Source organism: Hyla sarda, chromosome 6 (assembly GCF_029499605.1).
Source record: "Hyla sarda isolate aHylSar1 chromosome 6, aHylSar1.hap1, whole genome shotgun sequence".
NCBI classification, from domain to species: domain Eukaryota; kingdom Metazoa; phylum Chordata; class Amphibia; order Anura; family Hylidae; genus Hyla; species Hyla sarda.
The window spans coordinates 49218633-49240584 of NC_079194.1; the positions used below are offsets into that span (position 1 = coordinate 49218633).

Here is a 21952-nt window from a genome sequence, read left to right on the forward strand (position 1 = left end):
GCTGGTGAAGCAGGCTGCCTTTAAAGGGGTACTCCGCACCCCTAGACATCTTATCCCCTATCCAAAGGATAGGGGATAAGATGTCAGATCCCCGGGGTCCCGCTGCTGGGGGCCCCCGGGATCTCGGAAGCAGCACCCACCTGTACGGCTTTCACCTCACACTGGCAACGCTGGAGGCTTAGGAGTCTGACCACAATGGCAGACGAGCGTAACGTCATGACTCCGCCCCGTGTGACGTCACGTCCCGCCCCCTCAATGTAAGTCTATGGGAGGGGGCCTGACGGACCTCCCATAGACTTGCATTGAGGGGGTGGGGCGTGACGTCACACGGGGGCGGACTCGTGATGTCACGCTCGTCCGCCATTGTGGTTGGACTCCGAAGCCTCCAGCGTTGCCAGTGTGAGGTGGAAGCCGTAAAGGTGGGTGCTGCTGCCAAGATGTCTAGGGGTGCGGAGTACCCCTTTAAGGCCAACAAAAGACTGCCTGGATTGTGGGGAATGACCCTCACCCTGCACTTGGTCATTCCCAGTAAGAGCCGTCCTGGATTGGCCTTCGAGCCATACTACGGCCATAGTGTCAGTTTGCATCACAGCACAGACACTGAATAATACCGGCTCTTACTTCACCAAGGCGCAGGAGCCTTGGTGACACATATCATCCATCCACCACAATACCTTTCACCTTCTCACAATATATATATAAAATCATTTTAATACATCTATTTATGTGTGTATATAGATAGATATATGTACAAAATATATATATATATATATATATATATATATATATTATTTTATTAAATGTATTAATATCTAGAGATCTCGATCTCTCTATACACACACACACACATATATATATATATATATATATATATATGTATAGTTATATATTTCTATATATCGTATTTATCGGCGTAAATTTTTAGCCTAAAGTCTATCTGCGTGTTATACGCCGATAATCAGCTGCAGTTCAAGGATTTAAAGCGGGCGCTTTAAATCAATGAACTGCAGCGGCTTTTGCAGGTCCAGAGACCTGCCGTCACTGCCCGATTCTCTGCCCCTGCCTATCCTGGGGTCCAGAGACTGCCGGCGCCGCTGCCCCATTGCTTCCCCTATCTCCGTTTTTTCTGACCCCGCAGAAGCCCCCAGGAAAGGCAGGGGGAGAGAGGCCGTCGCTGCCCGCTTCTCTCCACCTGGCTATTGGCACCGCTGCCTCTTCTCTTCCCCTGGCTATCGGCGCCACTGCCCCATTGCCTCCCCCATCCCCGGTTTTATAATGACCTGTTGCCGGGGTCGGGTCTGCGCTGCTTCTGGCTCCGGTGTGGCGTCCCTTGCGTCATTGCTATACGCTGTGCAATGACGAGTGACCTCCCGTTGAAGACGTCACTCGTCATTGCGCCTCGCAGTGCATAGCAACGACGCAGGAGACGCCACACCGGAACCAGAAGCAGCACGGACCCGACCCCGGCAACAGGTAATTATAAAACCGGGGATGGGGGAGGCAATGGGGCACCGGCGCCGATAGCCAGGGGGAGAGAAGCGTCGGCAGCAGGGCTCTAGACCCCCAGGAAAGGCAGGGGGAGAGAAGCGGGCAGCGACGGCCTCTCTCCCCCTGCCTTCCTGGGGGCTTCTGCGGGGTCAGAAACAGTGTATCGGGTATACACATGCACACACACGCACCTTCATTTTACCAAGGATATGTGGGTAAAAAACATTTTTTACCCAAATATCCTTGGTAAAATGAGGGTGCGTGTTATAGGCCGGTGCGTGGTATACCCCAATAAATACAGTATATTTTCACAAATTATAATTTTTTTATTTCTTTTGCCGGTTTTTATTTTCAAAATCTGTCTACAGAATTTTCATTGCGACAGATTTAAGCATGCACCAGATTTTAATGTGCGACAGTATTACCCTTCCAACAGAAATTACTGTGAGACAGAATTTTTCCCTGTGACTAAAAATATCGGGAAAAATGCGACAGATTAGTAAATACCAAGAGAAAAAAAAGGTTGGAAAAGCAAAAGTCAAATACAAACTGACACTCCACTCTTAGTAAATGAGGGCCATTGAGTTTTATATATATCTACTAGCTGAGTATATGGCATTGCCCAGTTTTTCCATCCTAATCCATGTTGGGGAGGAAAATCAACAAAGGAGGAAGCTTTTGACTTCATATCCCGTCCTCATATATTGTTGTCATATCCCAACCCCATAACCCGTCCCCATATCCCATCCTCATATCTCAACCTCATATCCCAACCCCATATCCCATCCCCATATCTCGTCCTCATATCCCATCCTCAAATATCAACCTCATATCCCATCCTCATATCCCATCCTTAAATATCAACCTCATATCCCAATCCCATATCCCATCCCCACATCCCATCCCCATATCCCATCCTCATATCCCATCCTCAAATATCAACCTCATATCTCGTCCTCATATCTTTACCTCATATCCCGACCTCCTATCCCGACCTTATATCCCGTCCTCATATCCAAATCGCATGCTGATCGCAGCCAGGGACCCGCCTTTAATGGCCAACATCCGTGATCGTGCGGATGTCTACCATTAACCCCTCAGATGCCGGTAAAATTTCATTGATATTTGCATCATTTCTTGGTGAAAAATTCCAAAATTTGATGAAAAAATTGAAAATTTTGCATTTTTATAACTTTGAAGCTCTCTGCTTATCAGGAAAATAGACATTCAAAATAAATTATATTGTGATTCACATATACAATATGTCTACTTTATGTTGGCATCATAAAGTTGACATGTTTTTACTTTTGGAAGACATCAGAGGGCTTCAAAGTACAGCAGTAATTTTCCAATTTTTCACTAAATTTTCTAAATCAGAATTTTACAGGGACCAGTTCAGTTTTGAAGTGGATTTGAGGGGTCGTCGTATTAGAAATACCCCACAAATGACCCCATTATAAAAACTGCATCCCTCAAAGTATTCAAAATGACATTCAGTAAGTATGTTAACCCTTTAGGTTTTTCACAGGAAAAGCAGCAAAGTGAAGGAGAAAATTCAAAATCTTCATTTTTTACACTCGCATGTTCTTGTAAACCAAGTTTTTGAATTTTTACAAGGGGTAAAAGGAGAGAAATCTTCCTAAAATTTTTAACCCAATTTCTCTCGAGTAAGGAAATACCTCATATGTGTATGTCAAGTGTTCGGCGGGCGCAGTAGAGGGCTCAGAAGGGAAGGAGCAACACTCGGATTTTGGAGAGTGAGTTTTTCTGAAATGGTTTTTGGGGGGCATGTCACATTTAGGAAGCCCCTATGGTTCCAGGACAGCAAAAAAAAAACACATGGCATTCTATTTTGGAAACTACACCCCTCAAGGAAGGTAACAAGGGGTACAGTGAGCCTTTACACCCCACAGGTGTTTGACGACTTCTCGTTGGATGTGTAAATGACATTTTTTTTTCACTAAAATGCTGCTTTTCCCCAAAATTTTACATTTTTCCAAGGGGTAATAGGAGAAAAGGACCCTCAAAATTTGTAACCCCATTTCTTCTGAATATGGAAATACCCCATGTGTGGACATCAAGTGCTCTGCTGGCGCACTACAATGCTCAGATGAGAGGGAGTGCCATTGAGCTTTCGGAGAGTGAATTTGTTTGGAATGGAAGTCAGGGGCCATGTGCATTTACAAAGCCCCCCGTGGTACCAGAACAGTGGACCCCCCCACATGTGACCCCATTTTGGAAACTACACCCCTCACAGAATTTAATAAGGGGTGCAGTGAGTATTAAACCCCACTGGCGTTTGACAGATCTTTGGAATAGTGGGCTGTGCAAATGAAAAATTTAAATTTTCATTTTCACGGACGACTGTTCCAAAAATCTGTCAGACACCTGTGGGGCGTAAATGCTCACTGTACCCCTTATTACATTACATGAGGGGTGTAGTTTCCAAAATGGGGTCACATGTGGGGGGGTCCATTGTTCTGGCACTATGGGGGCTTTGTAAACACACGTGGCCTTGAATTTCAGACACATTAGGCCTCATTTACTAAGATGAAACCGACCAGTTTTTGTCTGGTTATTTTAGCGCAGCGTGTCTGAGACATGTCTGTGCCAGTCTGCGACAGTGTGCGACAGTGTGCGCCTGGAAAATCCAACAAACCCGACATTGCACTGTGAAAAGCCGAAAAGGGGGAATGGTCTGTTGCAAAGGGGCGTGACCGGTCCGAAAAGGGTCGTGGTTTCACAACCCGACCGATTTACTATTGACCGTTACAAATTTTGTGTGTCTTTTTTGCTTTTACCACTTGTCAAAATAAGAAGTATGGGGCAACACCAGCATGTTAGTGTAAAAATTTGAATTTTTTTACACTAACAGGCTGGTGTAGACCCCAACTTTTCATAAGGGGTAAAAGGAGAAAAAGCCCCCGCAAAATGTGTAGTGCAATTTCTCCCGAGTACAGAAATACCCCATATGTGGCCCTAAACTGTTTCTCTGAAATGCGACAGGGCTCCGAAGTGAGAGAGCGCCAGGCGCATTTGAGGACTAAATTAGGGATTGCATAGGGGTGGACATAGGGGTATTCTACACCAGTGATTCCCAAACAGGGTGCCTCCAGCTGTTGCTAAACTCCCAGCATGCCTGGGCCGTCAGTGGCTGTCCGGAAATGCTGGGAGTTGTTGTTTTGCAACAGCTGGAGGCTCCGTTTTGGAAACACTGCCGTACAATACGTTTTTCATTTTTATTGGAGGGGATAGAGTAAGGGGGTGTATATGTAGTGTTTTACCCTTTATTTTGTGTTAGTGTAGTGTAGTGTTTTTAGGGTACATTTGCACTGGCAGGTTACGGTGAGTAACCCGCTAGGAGTTTGCGCTGCTGCAAAAAATGTGCAGTAGCCCAAACTTGAAGCAGGAAACTTACTGTAAACCTGCCCGTGTGATCGTACCCTGTAAATTCACATGGGGGGGGGGGCAAACCTCCAGCTGTTTCAAACTACAATTCCCAGCATGCACTGACAGACCATGCATGCTGGGAGTTATACTTTTGCAACAGCTGGAGGCACACTGGTTGGAAAACCTTCAGTTAGGTTCTGTTACCTAATTCAGTATTTTCCAACCAGTGTGCCTCCAGCTGTTGCAAAACAACAACTCCCAGCATGTACTGATCGCCGAAGGGCATGCTGGAAGATATATGCAAAAGCTGGAGGTACGCAACTACAACTCCCAGCATGCCGAGACAGCTGTTTGCTGTTTGAGCATGCTGGGATTTGCAGCTTTGCATCATCTGGAGGGCAATAGTTTAGAGACCACTGCACAGTGATCTCCAAACTGTGGCCCTCCAGATGTTGCAAAACTACAAATCCCAGCATGCCCAGACAGCAAACAGCTGTCTCCCAGCTGTCTGTATAGGTACAAGACAAAGCTTCAGTATAGGGTGCAGGAGTACATCGGTGCTGAACGGACCCAACACACCGCAGGTAAGAAAGTAAAATCCAATTTATTTGATGCAACGTGTTTCCCTGCGCAAGCACAGATTCACCTGCCTGATGAATCTGTGCTTGCGCAGGGAAACGCGTTGCATCAAATAAATTGGATTTTACTTTCTTACCTGCTGTGTCCTGGGTCCGTTCAGCGCCGGTGTACTCCTGCACCCTATACTGAAGCCTTGTCTTGTACCTATACATTGTGGAATCCACACCAGGAGGGCTGCAGACGGACCATTGTATCCAAGCGATTTCCATTGTTGTGTATGAGGCTACACAACCACCCAGGGTAAGCAGTTTAAAATTTGCTATTACTCTCCCCTCCCCCCATCTCCGGTGGTATTACCCTATGGAGCGCCTTCTCTCCTGTTTTTAGAATCCCAGCTGCCTGGGCATGCTGGGAGTTGTAGTTTTGCAACATCTGGAGGGCTACAGTATAGACACCACTGTATAGTGGTCTCAGACTGTAGCCCTCCAGATGTTGCTAGGCAACTCACCGGCTTCCATAGGATCCAGGAAGCTGCATAGCTGTCCTCTTCTGTCGCCTGCTGCCACAGCTGATTGCTGCCCGCTGCCACCGCCTATGGGTAAGTGGACTGCCCCGCCTATTGTGGATGGGCAGGACGGGGAAAGCGAAAGTTAACCCCCCTGCCCCCGATCTGCTATTGGTCGTCGCGTCTTGACGACCAATAGCAGGGATAGGAGGAGTGGCACCCCTGCCATCTCACTCCTATGCCTTCAGGGGGGTGGTGGGAGATTTAGACAACCGCGATCCCCCTTATATTCCGGGTCATCATAGACCCATATGACCCGGAATCAGCGTAAATCGCAAGTGTAAATTCACCTGCGATTTGCACCAATCGCCGACATGGGGAGGTCCGATGACCCCCCTGGGCATTTGCACGGGGTGCCTGCTGCATTTGCACGGGGTGCGCGTACGTCCTTGGTCCTTAAGAGGTTAAAGGGGTACTCCGGCCCTGAGACATCTTATCCCCTATCCATAGACTTGCATAGTGGGGGCAGGGGGTGACGTCACACAGGGCCGGAGTCGTGATGTCACGATACTCCGGCCCCTTGGCCGCCACTGCGGCGTGCAGCTCAAGCAGGTGGGTGTGGAATACAAGATTGTGGGGGTCCCCTTTGGATAGGGGATAAGATGTCTCAGGGCCGGAGTACCCCTTTAAGGAGTTAAGCATGGTGCAAACTAAAACTTCACATTCTAATGATGCACCAGATTTTTAAACAGCCTGTGCCACTTTTAAGAATCTGGTGCATTTCTTGTCTGAGCTAAGCATCACACACTATTATTTATTTGTCCCCTCGGTGTAAAAGGAGTCAAAGACTGGGGGATCAGGGGTGTATACATTTGAAAACATTTTTAAAAGTTGTGAAGTTCACAGCAGCAAATCTGTGCCAAAATCTATTTTGGCGTGGATTTTGTCTGTAATAATTTAAACACCTGGGCATTTACCCTTAAAGGGGTACTCCACCGGAAAAAAAAAAAATTTTATCAACTAGTGCCAGAAAGTTAAATAGATTTGTAAATTACTTCTATTTAAAAATCATAATTCTTCGAGTACTTATCAGCTGCTGTATACTACAGAGAAAGTTCTTTTCTTTTTGAATTTCATTTCTGTCTGACCACAGTGCTCTCTGCTGACACCTCTGTCCATTTTAGGAACTGTCCAGAGCAGGAGCGAATCCCCATAGCAAACCTATCCTGCTCTGGACAGTTCCTAAAATGGACAGAGGTGTCAGCAGAGAGCACTGTGGTCAGACAGAAAGGAAATTCAAAAGGAAAAGAACTTCCTCTAGAGCATACAGCAACTGATAAATACTGGAAGGATTAATATTTTTTAATAGAAGTAATTTATAAATCTGTTTAACTTTCTTGCACCAGTTGATTTAAAAAAATTTTTTCCTGGGGAGTAACCCTTTAAGAAAGTTAAATATTTATGTGTGTGTGTGTTTGTGTTTTTAAAGGGGTGGACTGGCTTATTAAAAAAGTTTCCTTGAAACTTTCCTGCTGCCTGAACCACGTGTCATTGGCGAGGTCCCTGTGGCTTCTGTCTGCCCTGTCGACCTCCATCCTTCCCTGTATACAAATTTGCTAAGATCTAATATCATTAAAGTGATGAAAGTTGGCCGACCATCTAATGCAATGGTCCCCAAACTGTGGACCACCAGATGTTGCAAAACTAAAACATCCCAGCATGCCCGAACAGCCAGTGGCTGTCCGGGCATGCTGGGATGTTGTAGTTTTACAACATCTGGAGGTCCGCAGTTTGAAGACCAATGATCTAATGTGAATGGTGGCCTCCTGTCTCTTCCTCAATGGCAAATATTGAGGGATAGAAGGGTTGGGTATGTTGGATTTTAACATGTCTCATATTTTTGTGTTAGGGAGTTAAAGGGGTACTCTGGGGAACTAAACCCATAGTCCATCCTTTCCCTCTTACCAACCCATGTTTTTGTCTAAACATCATTCATAAGCTATATAGAGTAGTTTCCCTCTTTCAGCTGTCACTTACCGGCAGGAAATTAGAGAAAAATATAATTCTCAAATCCACCTTTTCTTGGTGTAAACCCCTCACGAAGACTGGCCCTCACCCTTCAGGACAACACCACCTGATTTCTGTCTGATTTCTGTTTGGTCTAGAGCTCTGGCTGTACAGCCACACCTTCCCTCCCCCTCCCCTCCAGTGTGAGAGCTTGTAAGCTGTGAGAGAAAAGCAGTGATGATTCTTAGTCACAGCTGAGCACATAGCTGCTGTTTTTCTGCTGAAGATCTAATCACTGACTGCTGCCATACAGAGCACAGCATGATTTATTGCTGGAGGAGGTATAGTCTGAAAGAAAAGACATGTACAGTATGTGTGAGCTGCAGTGTAAACCTGCACACAGATAGTGAAAGCAGTTGGCTGGCAGCAATTACACAGAGCTGCACTGACTTCTGGGAGTTGTAGTCTGTGCTGCAAACAAGGAAATAGTATTTAGGAGACATCAGGGGCCAAAGGAGCTGCCAAAACCACATGCATAACTACAGAGGAAACAGAACAGGTATTGTGGTGGCATTGTGGCATTTTTATTTTTCTTAACTTCCCTGGAGTACCCCTTTAAGCAGAGTGCACGTGAATATGTAGATCAGGAGATATACAGTAGCATGTCAGTTGTTGGCCCGGCTTTAGACTTTGTAAATATGGGTCCTACTTTATTGGTTTCTTGGAAAAAAATGTGCGATGTTAGGCAGGGCCGGATCTGCCTATAGGCAAAATAGGTGGCCGCCTAGAGCACACTCTTGATGGGTGCGCCGCTCTGCCCGCAGCAATGAAGTTAGCCACCATCTAAAGCACCCGCCCATCCAGCAAAGTCCTGCCACTCCAGTAGTAAGGTGATTACATGATGAGGAGTTTTGTTATAGTGTGTAACCCCAGTAGTAAGGAGATTACATGAGGAGGGGGTTTGTTACAGTGTGTCACCCCAGTAGTAAGGAGATTACATGAGGAGGGGGTTTGTTACAGTGTGCCACCCCAGTAGTAAGGTGATTACATGAGGAGGAGGTTTGTTACAGTGTGCCACCCCAGTAGTAAGGAGATTACATGAGGAGGAGGTTTGTTTCAGTGTTTTACTCCAGTAGTGGGGAGATTATATGAGGAGGGGGTTTGTTACAGTGTGCCACCCAAGTAGTAAGGTGATTACATGAGGAGGAGGTTTGTTACAGTGTGCCACCCCATTAGTAAGGTGATGACATGGGGAGGAAGTTTGTTACAGGGTGTCAGCTCAGTAGGAAGGAGATTACATGAGGAGGAGGTTTGTTACAGTGTCCCACCCCAGTAGTAAGGTGGAGTGTGTCAAGAAGCGGTGCAAATGGGCAGGGTCAAGGGGCGGCAAAATTAGCTTTCCCCTAGGGTGGCAAATATTCTTGCACCAGGCCTGATGTTAGGTACACTTGAATGCCAGGTATCTAACTCCAATCAGTGAGTAAATCCTGTGTTGTTGCCGTTACTCGAATAACACGTCCTTTCCTTATGAATCAGACACATTCTTTCACTTAGGTAGCTACGTGAACGTGTCTTACTTCTATGTCCATCGCTGCTATAAACACGTCCATCATACTAGACATATGAGGGGAATAACTACTTACGTGATTCCAAGGCGATGGTCACTGTTTATACTTTTGCCGTCCTTTAACCAATAAATGACGGGTTGAGGAATTCCGCTGGCTTCACACACCAGCTGTATGTCTTCTGCCAGTAACGTGTTGATCTCATTCGCCATCCCGGAGCCAGTGATGCTCGGGGGCACTGTAAATATTTACACAGTTATTATATACATTATGACTACAATAATGAAAACTACTACACAACCACAGAGACACTCGCCTTGGATAGTGAGAATGTAGTCTTTCTGGGCTCTGCCTTCAACGTTGGTTGCGATACATGTGTAATTTCCATTGTTGGAGAGCTGAGCTCTATCCATCTTTATTTTACTTCCACCAGCAAGAAAGTGAATGTCCAAATAATCCGAAGGATCTAGAGAAGAAGACAGAAATGAAGAATATGATAAGGAGCTTTGAAGATGAATGGATTTGCTCACACCAATGCCTTAACAATCTGTTATAATGATCGGCCAGTATAATAATTTGCACCATAGTATATGGTGCTGCATTAAATGTGCACTGTCAGATCCAAAACTTTTTATATGTTATTACTTATGAAAAATTAAAGACCTTTTGTAATATGGTTGTTTAATTTTTTTTTATATTTAATAAAGAAAACACCTCCTGAACATCCCACCACTAGGGGTCTCCATACCTACTGGGACATTAACCAGTCCTGCAGCAACATCAGGCTTGTCCATGAGTCATAGACAAGAGATGACTAATGGAAAAGGCTGCATGAGCAGACACACAAATCACCTCCCACCACCACAAGGAGGGACACGCCCACTCCCACCACACCAATCACCTCTCACCACCACAAGGAAGGGACACGCCCCCTCCCACCACACACCAATCACCTCCCACCACACACCAATCACCTTCCAACAATGCATAGAGGTCCCCTTCCCCTAAGAGGATTTCTTACACTTTCAGCTAATGAAAAGAGGTATTTTTATAATAAATATAGGTGATTAGAAAATTAGATGTACATTTTCAGGATTAAGTACTGAGTAACATATTCCTTTTTCTTAGTTTTTTTGTGGCATCTGACAGGTACGCTTTAAGGTTCCGAGTCCAATTGCCGTATGCACTGAGAAATTTCCCAACACATATGGCAAACAATGGAGGGAAAACAAAGAGTTTGGCCACTATCTGGGTGGTTTCCATTGCGGTTTATGTTTTTTCTGCTGCATAGAAGAGCGCTGACCTCTGAGCAACTCCATACAGCAGGATTCTGTAGAATCACATAAACCACATGGTATATGGTCTATTGACAACGGCGTTTATGTATAGCAGATGTCATAGCTACACAACAATAGGTATGTGTTTGGGAATTTCCTGTAAGATACCCCCAGCTGGCACCACAAAAATGTAGTGTAAACAGCGCCAAGAGCTTTTTGGCCATTAGCAGAGGGAAGTCTGGTGTTTTTATTGTCTTATTAAAAAAAAAAAGAAAAATAATAGCGTTGTCCGGTCTTAATATTTCACATGTGATTGTTCACCAGCAATGACAACTTCATGGTGTCTATGGCCTTCACTTACTTATCTGACTCCCATCCTTAAGCCAGATTAACGTTGGTGTTGGAATCCCATAAGCATCACATGAAAATGCAACTGGGGTTTTAATGGTTCCAGTTTGATGCTCCACTGGTGGTCCCTGTATTCTTGGAGGCACTGTGAAAAAAAAGGTTAACATAAAGATATATATTATGGAAGACTTTTGGTCAGCTCCCCTCCCATATATGCTGGCACTTCCGCTCACAGGTCGTTCTGGAGTACTGGATAACTACTGTTATCGCATAAAACGTCATAACTTTATTTTAGTTCATGTTAAAAACAAGTAATCCTATTGCAATTTGTGCATAAATTCTACCACTTTTTCACTTTGAGACCGCTTAAGTTATTTTATCAAAACTCTTTAAGTCAAATCTAATTTGACTTTTGTAGAGGTAGTTGATTTATCATATGCAAATTGCTAATTTTTGTGCAATCTTCAGTTCGGACCACGTTTTGAAACTTACTTGTGTTAGGGGTACTCCCCCCCTAGACAGCTTATCCCCTATTTCCGTGCAGCATCCCCACGCCCCCTAGTGATGTCACGCCCCCTCCATTCATGTCTATGGGAGGGATTGTGATGGCCGCCACACTCCCTCCCATAGACATTAATGGAGGGGATGTGGCATGACATCACGATGGGACGTGGCGTGACGTCATGTCTCCCGCCAAAGGAAACCAGTATTCTAAACATACTGTTTAGAAAGCAGGGTGCTACACGGAGATCACTGGGGGTCCTAGCAGCAGGACCCCCGCGATCAGACATCTTATCCCCTATCCTTTGGATAGGGGATAAAATGTCTAAGGGCAGAGTAACCCTTTAAATCTAAGCTATTTTGCTATTTATGGAGAATTTGCGCTTTTTTGATAAATTTGGTGCAAGTACATATAAAATACGCACCTGCAAATGGTATAAAAAATAACTTGATTTACACATACAATGATAAATTCCTTCTTATGTGTCTAAAATATATCTAAACATCTAGTTTTAGGTCTGCATGGGATTTCGTGCCTTCAACATGGACAACAATAAAGTTATGATGTTTTAAAGTGGTTGTCCTGGAAGAAGAATTAGTCCTATCTCTTCCAGACTACCCCTTTAGATATTGGATATAATAGTACTTAAAGTGCTTAAAACTTAACATTTAATAATCAATAAATAAAATAAATTGCCAAAATATTAAAAGTATCATAAATAAGACAAATGTGGCTTAATAACAAGGATAAAAATCCCAAAAAACACCACATCTACTCAGGTAGAGCCAGGGTAGATAAGACAAAACCGGTCTAGTTCATAGTACATAGTTCACAGAAGCTGAACAATACCCCCAACGTGTTTAGGCAACAACTTTGAACACACACACAAACATATATATATATATATATATATATATTATATTCTACTGGTCATTTGGCAGGCATCTTACATTTTACCACCACCTTACCATGAATGGTCAGGAAAAATTTCTTTCTGTCTTGACCAACAACATTTGATGCGATACATTCATATTCTCCTGTATCAGATACCTGGAATAAAGTATTTCACATGATAATAGGAAAAGATAACATGGTAGCTAAACTATCGAATGGGCTAAGATTAAATGCTCTGTTTCAGAAGTTTCAGAAAGTGCTGCCTTAGGCCGTGTTCACACTACTGCTAGATGTTTTATTCTGAGTCTCTGTTGGATGTCCTCACAGATTTGATGGGAAGAACGGCAAAGCAGGCATCCATTTATATTAATGCCATCAAAATGACCAACACTATAAGGGGACGCAAAATCCATATAAGTCAATGGGGTGCTGGGTGCCCTTGACATCCACTATGTGATGATAGGTACTGCCGTTATAATAGAAACTATGATGGCAATGTGAACAGAGACTAATAGTAGACTTGTGATGAATCGGGGGATGGTCTCACCTGAGCATTGTCAATGTTCAGTAATTGCCCAGTCTCCAGGATCTCAACATTAGTTGATTCAGCGATCATTTGGCCATTCTTATACCAGCTTATGACAGGTGTCGGGATTCCATCGGATTTACACACCAAGGATGTAGATGTAGAAATGCCTATATTAACCTGAGTACTGGAATCTCTACTGTCACTGACAATGGTAGGAGGCACTGCAATAATAATGTGCATAAAAGAGTATTTTACTGAACAATGAATATCCACTATGTAGTATTTTCCACTACAGTGACTAGATAATAAGGACTGACCATACACATTAAGAGAGAATGTTTTCTTGGCTTCTCCAGCTTGATTATTGGCAACACATATGTATTCTCCAGCATCTGCCAGCTTGGTCTGATGGATCTGCAAAATCCTGCCCCCTACAGGGAAAATAATCATTTGATTACAGAAAAGCCATTCTACCTCCTCTAGATTGTAGTATTTCACATTGTAAATTGTGTTTAATGTTTGAACTATAATCTGTGCTTAGACCACAACCAACCTAGCAGGTATTATATATACAGCTACCAGAGCACCCCTCAAAAAGTTATGGACATATGATTTATTGTTCATTTGTTTTCTGAATCCAAAATGAAGCCACTTCTAAATAGTCTTTATTACAAATTTTCCACCATTTAGCTGCTATTCAGAAAAAGATAAATCCATCAGACAGACTATTTGCTCACTCACTTAGAGATAACAGCATCAGGGAAAGGTTTAGATAAAGGGGGAGGGAAACTGTGAGGGACAGCTTACACAGGCTGAAGAAAGCAAGGAGAGCAGATACATGGCAGTCTGCAGGGGAGAACGGGCTGAGCATAAGAGAAAGAGAAAGCTGTACAGGTCAACGTAAACAATATCTTTAATAAAGACCTATCCAGAAAATGTTTTGTACCATAATAAATATAAAGCGAGTATAAAACAGTTGCTTTTCAAAATGTGTCCATTGCATTTAAGCTATGGTAGGTGCTGGAACAAGTCTTTTTTTTATAAACTGCAATTTCTCGCTTAGTACTAGACTAATACCAATCCTGCCAAAATTGTCCAAATTATGAGATGTTGTTGTCTGTTGTATATCAAATAAACATATATGTATACACTTAGACCATTGTTTTAAAAGGGGTGGCAATTTGTTTTTCTTTATTTATTCTGATTACACTAATACTTCCTTGCCCCCCTGTGGCCACCAATATCACAAAGCTCTGGTTCCCGCTTTTCAGCGCCACTGATTAGATGAGCGGGCCTATGATGTCATGGGTCTTAACCCAAAAGCACTGTTTTTTTTATATTTTTATTTACCACCTCTTTGAGCATAATTATAATTATTTTTGCCCACATAACCCCTTACGGACTCAGCCCATTTTGGCCTAAAAATCATAACACTTTCAATTTTGCACCTACAGACCCATATATGGGCTTGTTATTTGTTCCACCAATTGTACTTTGTAATAACATCACTCATTTTATAACATAATCTGCGGCAAAAAAACAACAACTTTATTTGTGTGATGAAATAAAAAACAAAAAAAAGCACAATTTTTTTTTACTTTGGAGGGCTTCAATTTCTACACAATACACTTTTCGGTAAAAAATTACAGCTTATCTTTATTCTGTAGGTCCATATGGTTACAAGGATACCCAATATATGTCGTTTTTTCTTTTATTATACTTACTTTACTTTGATCGATTTTTATAAATTTTTTATGGTATATGAAGTGACTAAAAATGCACAATTTTGGACTTAGTTGTTTTTTTTTTTTTACATGTACGCCATCGACCATGCGGTTGAACTAACCTATTTTTATAGTTTGGAAATTTACGCACGTGACGATACCACATATGTTTATGTTTATTTTTAATTACATCATATAATTTAAAAAATGGGAAACTTTTTTTTTTTAAATGAACTGGTGCTAGACAGTTAAACAGATTTGTAAATTACTTCTATTCTACTTCCATTAAAAAAATCTTAATCCTTTCAGTACTTTTTAGCAGCTGTTTGCTACAGAGGAATATCTTAATTTTTTGGTGACCACAGTGCTCTCTGCTGACACCTGATGCCCGCATCAGGAACTGTCCACAGCAGGAGAAAATCCCCATAGCAAACCCATGCTGCTCTGGACAGTTCCTGACAAGGACAGAGGTGTCAGCAGAGAGCACTGTGGACAGCACAATAAAGAAATTCAAAAAGTAAAGAATTTCCTCTGTAGTATACAGCTGCTAAGAAGTACTAAAAGGATTAAGATTTTTTTAATAGAAGTAATTTACAAATCTGTTTAACTTTCTGGCACCAGTTCATTTAAAAAAAAAAAGTTTTCCACCGGAGTACCCCTTTAAGTATCCCTAGACACATGGCATGTACCCGCTGGGATATTCAGTTTGTTTCAGCATTTTCAATCTAATTATTACAAATGTGACAGAATAATCAGGCACCATCTGAGCACTTATCACTTATCAATAATGATGTGAGATGAATAAGATCAGACTCCTTAGTATCAATAGCAGAAAGATCCTCTAAATATAGCTTAAAAAATATCAATGCAGCATTAACACCAATAAAACAAATGCACACAATAAACCTCTCCTACCTGGCACAATAAAGAGATGCTTGCTCGGCCTAAGAACGACTCCATCCTTCAGCCAACTTAGTAAAGGCAAAGGAAACCCAGTCACTTCACATGTCAGAGAAATGAAATTATCTTCTACAATGGTGACGTTTTCATAGACGCTGCCTATGATCCTTGGGGGAACTGCAATGGGAACAAACCAGGAACAAATTCCTTGTGAATGATTAAGAGTCTTATGTTACTTCTTCCTTAAAGGGGTATTCAAGCAAAAAACTTTTTTTTATATATCAACTGGCTCCAGAAAGTTAAACAGATTTGTAAATTACTTCTATTAAAAAAATCTTAATCCTTTCAGTACTTATGAGCTTCTGAAGTTAAGGCTGTTCTTTTCTGTCTAAGTGCTCTCTGATGATATGTGTCTCGGGAACCGCCCAGTTTAGAAGCAAATCCCCATAGCAAACCTCTTCTAAACTGGGCGGTTCCTGAGACACGTGTCATCAGAGAGCACTTAGACAGAAAAGAACAACCTTAACTTCAGAAGCTCATAAGTACTGAAAGGATTAAGATTTTTTAATAGAAGTAAATTACAAATCTGTCTAACTTTCTGGAGCCAGTTGATATATAAATAAAAAGTTTTTTCCTGGATAACCCCTTTAACTTAGTTGAATAATAATGTGTTTTAGGGTAACATGAATAATAATTAAACTGTGTTTTGGGGTTAGAAAAGATTCCCAAGTTTTTTGATGAACAGCGCCACACTGGGGCATGTGACTGGTGCTGCAGCTTAGCCCTCCCTGTTCAAGTCAGGCACAATGAATTATGGGAGAGATTGCTTTTCCCAGTATATAAAATGTATTCATTTGCCATTCTGATCATTGGGCAAAAAAATTAATTAAACAAAAACAGAAATTTTTTTTACCGTTAACATTAAGGTTAAATGTTTTCTCAGCACTTCCTGCCATATTCTCAACAACGCACACGTATCGACCAGTATCCAATAGTTGTGCATTTCTTATCTAAAAATAATAAAGGAGAAGGAGAATGTATTAATTCGTATGTGGGATGAGATTGTCTTATTCTACACAGACGTGTTTTATGAAACGGTGTTATGTTTTTTTTTTACAAGAAAAGCAGCAGATATAATAAATGATGAGAACTGTGCCACAAGAGCTGACAGTCTATAAAAAGGGATTAAAGGGATGTCAAATCATTAGGACAGTGTTTCCCAACCAGTGTGCTTCCAGCTTTTGAAAAACTACAACTCCCAGCCTGCCCGGACAGCCGAATGTTTGCAGGTTCAATATAGGGATATGTCGTCACTTCCGTGGAATCTGTGGTGGTGCACGAGGTAGGGTAAAGCCGCAGTTAAAAGAAAGATGATACCCAGCACTCACCATTGATGCACAGTGAAGATTTATTATGCCATAGTGTAGTACAAGGACGCGTTTCGGCATGCCGAAACGCGTCCTTGTACTACACTATGGCATAATAAATCTTCACTGTGCATCACTGGTGAGTGCTGGGTATCATCTTTCTTCTACCAGCCAAATGTTTGCAAACCCCAATGCACTTTTCGCTCCTACTGAGCTTTGTCAATAAAGATAATTTTTTTATATTTGACTATATTTTGCTGTAGTGTCTTCATTTGGAATTACAATTGTAAATCAAAAATAGAAAAAAAGAAACACAGCCGCACATCCACAATTTGTATTTTGAACCTCTTGCTTCTCAGCATAAATTTTAAAACGAACAGGTTGTTAGTATACATTTTGATCAAAAAGTACAAGCCCACTCGCCACGTCAGAGCCACCTATTAAGAGTGAGTCCCTAACCCAACATTGGTGTAGCGGCGGCAGGAGACTGCATAAGGGTTCCTCCTTACATTCTCCCAGCCCTCTGGCAGGGAGCACATGATAGGTGTTCATACTGGTGTGGTTCTCTGTGGCGGCCATTGTTTCTGTGATGCTTTGTCTGTGGGGTGGTGCGGCCTAGAGCCAGGGGCTTGGTCGGGCAGCAGTGGGCTTGGTGTCTCGGAGGCAGTGGTCACCGCCCGACACAACGCCAGTGTCAGGTTAGGGACCCACTCTGACTAGGTGGCCTTGACGTGGCGAGTGGGCTTGTAATTTTTGGTCAAAATGTATACTAACAACCTGTTAGTTTTTGAAATTATGCTGGGAAGCAATTAGATCATAATACAAATGATGGATGTGCGGCTATGTTTCTCTATTTTTGTTGTTTATTTGGAGTTATATATTGTCTGCACACTACACAGGTTCAATTTTTTTCTTTGTATTTGTTGCCTTTTTTGTTTGACAATACAATTTCTGCTGGATTAAACATATGATGACTTAATTCAGTAATAAGAATGGTCATTGCCACTAATCAGGAGCGTAGCTATAGAGGTAGCAGAGGTAGCAATCGCATCGGGGCCCTGGTACCTAAGGGGGCAACAAAGCACATCTGCCCCATTAGAGACCAATATTATTATTGTCAATTGGGGCCCAGTTGCAGATCTAGCATTGGGGCCCAGAAGATACAAGCTATGCCCCTGCCACTTATATTGTGACTGTAGAAGCTAAACAGATAGCAATATAATGTATCCCTTCAAGGTCCCTGTCAAAAATAGTTTTGTCCTTACAGATTTTCACATCTTCTCTATATAATTACATATACTGCAGGAGCAAAATAATAAAATGTTGCAAAATCTTGTAATACCTTTTTTATTGGACTAGCAGTATTTTGTGGAGACAAGCTTTGGGGAGTCCTCCCTCTCTTTACAAAATACTGTTAGTCCAATAAAAATGGTATTAAACGATTCTTCAACATGCTATGATTTAGCATCCGCACCACTGGACTAATATGGCTACTCCAAAGGACTGCACTTATACTGTATAAGACACAAGACGTGAAGTGTTACAAACCTGTAAGTATCTTCCAGCAGATAAAATCTCATAGCGGTTTCCTTCCTCGATGACTTTCCCATCTTTCTGCCAGGTGACTGTGGGAGCGGGATGACTTTTCACGGTACAATTCAGCAGTACAGTGTTATTCGCCACGGACGTAATTTCCTCTGACAAATTTTCGGTAATCCCTTCGAAAGTCGGAGGCACTAAATAGAAATAATACTTTTATAGGCTTTATACAGTCATCTCACATAAAGTGTACTTGTAATTTAAAGAAAATTTGGACATGTCACAAAGACATGACAAAGGAAAAATCGAAAACGCAGCCTGTGATGAGATAATGGTAGAATAAGATAACATTTTTAGTCTATGCAGATCGCCTTGATTTAAATGAGTTTTGAACACTGGAATTTCATGACTAGAATACTTACATAGGACCCGAATATTGTAATGTAAGGAATCTTCTCCTGCCTCATTGACAGCAACACAAGTGTATAATCCAGCGTCCTCCAAAAGAGCCCTTGCAATCTGTAAACTGTGTCCCCCTGAAAAGACAAAGTTACCCTAAGGCATGTATCATATAGAACAGCATGTATGCAAAATACTTTTATTAAAATAAAAATATTAATATTTTCTTTTTTAATTATTTTAAAATCTTGTTCCTTCTTTCAGTTAAAGTGGTAGTCCAGCTTTAAAAACATATCTCATCTCTACATGGATCAGACCCCAAAATCAGACACTAACTGTATACATTTATACTGTGAATAGGGAATAAGTTATTAAATGCAGGAGTAACCCTTTAACATCTTAATCCATTTAATAATTTAAAGTGAATATGTTACCCTCTGTACAAGAGACCACGGGGGGGTCCAGTAGTGGGACCCTCGCGATCCTGCGGATGGGGATACGTTTTTCACCAGGAGAATTCTCCTTTAAAGGGGTACTCCGCTGCTCAGCATTTGAAACAAACTATTCCGAACACTGGAACTGGCACCGGGAACTCGTGACGTCATAGCCCCCCCCCCCATGATGTCACGCCCCGCTCCCTCAATGCAAGTCTATGGGAGGGGGTGTGACGGCTATTATACGTTTGTGGTGCAGCCACCCGGGAATCAGTTCCTGGAAGTTCCAGCTGATGGTAATCGGTAAAAAACGGGATAGCGATGCTATCTGGAAAAATGCCAGGGTACGAGGCGCAATCCACTTGGATGGAGACCAATACAGGTTGAGTATTGTGCAAGGTTTCTTTATTGAGCCAATATCAGACGCGTTTCGGGACCGCACATCCCTTTCTCAATGAACAAATGGCTTTGATCATTGCCATTTGTTCATTGAGAAAGGGATGTGCGGTCCCGAAACGCATCTGATATTGGCTCAATAAAGAAACCTTGCACAATACTCAACTTGTATTGGTCTCCATCCAAGTGGATTGCGCCACGTACCCCAGCATTTTCCAGATAGCATCGCTATCCCCATCTACATGGGTTTTGATACATCTCCCCCATACCATGCTTTATGAAGACACGGTATTATACACATGATTCTACAGACTCAGGAACATGATTTCTAATACCGTACCTGGTAATATGAACACCTTATCATTGGAGCTCAGCAGATTACCATCCTTATACCATGTAATACTGGGCGGAGGCACCGCATTTGTCTCACAATACAAGGACAGCGGGTTGTTGATGATCACATCTTTGTTATCTCCGTTCCTTGACACAACGTTGCTGTCGCCATTCAGCAGAAGTCCGGCTAACTTTGTAAATGTTGGTGGAACTAAGAAATAAAGAAAACAGTAACATACGTCATCATTTCCTCTTAATACCTTCTAACCCCGTAAACTTGGTTAGGGTACCTATTGGACCCCTACTAATTCTAAGAAGCTTCATGGTTTTGAAGCTGTGCTGCAATTTCTCTGAACCTCTAGAATCCAAATGTCAAAGATAGTTGACATGCACAGACTAATAATGCTCTAGTGAGTGCTCAGATAAACTTCACAGAGTGACTTACATATCATAGGAGTCTGTCCTCTAAAAATTCAGACAACATCTACTTTCTTTAATTTCCAGCAGTTTTTTACTGGGCTCATATGGGAGGAATGTGTATATATCTATATCTGTATGGAGCAGGGTTTGTATGTGCAGTATGCATTCTATACGTACATCTGACTCTATTCTTAAGGGTTCCCTTTTTTACCCTCTAAACAATAGGAAACAATTAATATTTACCAAAATCTGGTCCTTCCACAGAGACAACAGTTTCTTGAATTGTGTACTGTCCCAACACGTTTCCCTGGTGAGTATGGTGGGTACTGTTCATCAGAGGACCTGTTAGTGGTGTGGTGGAATAATATGTGGTGGCTAAAGATCCATATAAAACGAGCCCCAAACACTTCAGGGTTATCCAGTAGCAAGGTTACACCGGTTACTTTATACTCCTAGACGTCATCATAATCACATCGGATTCCCACCCCCTACTCCACTTCCAACACCAAGTAAACATCCATTCATAGACTATTACCTCCAACACCAATTGCAGACCTTGTATGTCAATTTGTTCCCGGACCTGACACCAATTCTTTCATACCGGCATGGTGGCATCCCTACATTCTTCACACCCTCTTATACATGCCAGCTATGCTTGCGTACCACCCCCAATGTGCCATTATTCAGCGTCACTCTGGCCTCTCGAGTCTCTCTCCTTTCTGCCCAGCAGCCTGATGCGAGTCTCTTTGTAAATGCATTCCACAACTTAGTGCCTTACCTCACTTCCGCTTAGCAGCTAAATGCATTTCATCTCTAGAGCATACGTTCCATATCATGGTAACCTCATTAGTTCCCTCCTACATGTACCATCGCTAATCTAAAAAAAAACTCCATCATACTAAATAAAGAGCAATATCTGTGATAAAAATACAACAGCACAGCAATGTAACGTACAGAGGCCACCAAAACCAGAGGGTACATGGCTTGACAGAAGATCACTGTAAATGTTTAGGTGCAGGGAGTGCAAGGCCTGCACAAATGTAGAACGCACCAAGACGTTCACAAGTGAGGTTACAAATAAATGATACCAGATTCCAGACTTTGCAAACTGTGGAAGCGCATCCCGGCTCCCGTACCTGACTCGTTCCCAGTCTGTCTTGTCCCGGCGCGCGCGGCCCCGCTCCTTAGGGCGCGCGTGCGCCGGGTCTCTGCAATTTAAAGGGCCACTGCGCCACTGATTGGCGCAGCAGGCTTAATCAGTGTGTTCACCTGTGCACTCCCTACTTATACCTCACTTCCCCTGCACTCCCTGGCCGGATCTTGTTGCCATTGTGCCAGTGGAAGCGTTTCCTTGTG

At 42.5% G+C, this 21952-nt stretch overlaps 1 protein-coding gene across 3 annotated transcripts in view; it reads right to left on the minus strand.

The window, feature by feature from the left end:
* Positions 1–21952, minus strand: part of HMCN1 (hemicentin 1) — a 443635-nt gene that overhangs the window by 160494 nt on the left and 261189 nt on the right. For all 3 annotated transcript variants that reach the window (XM_056523646.1, XM_056523647.1, XM_056523648.1), the window contains 11 exons: positions 20184–20387; positions 19037–19150; positions 18624–18811; positions 16622–16718; positions 15724–15885; positions 13402–13515; positions 13103–13305; positions 12630–12711; positions 11173–11304; positions 9851–10000; positions 9613–9772 (listed from right to left, as the gene is read on the minus strand). In XM_056523646.1, coding sequence (XP_056379621.1) covers positions 9613–9772; positions 9851–10000; positions 11173–11304; positions 12630–12711; positions 13103–13305; positions 13402–13515; positions 15724–15885; positions 16622–16718; positions 18624–18811; positions 19037–19150; positions 20184–20387 — 1606 coding nt within the window. The remainder of the gene's footprint in view (positions 1–9612; positions 9773–9850; positions 10001–11172; positions 11305–12629; positions 12712–13102; positions 13306–13401; positions 13516–15723; positions 15886–16621; positions 16719–18623; positions 18812–19036; positions 19151–20183; positions 20388–21952) is intronic.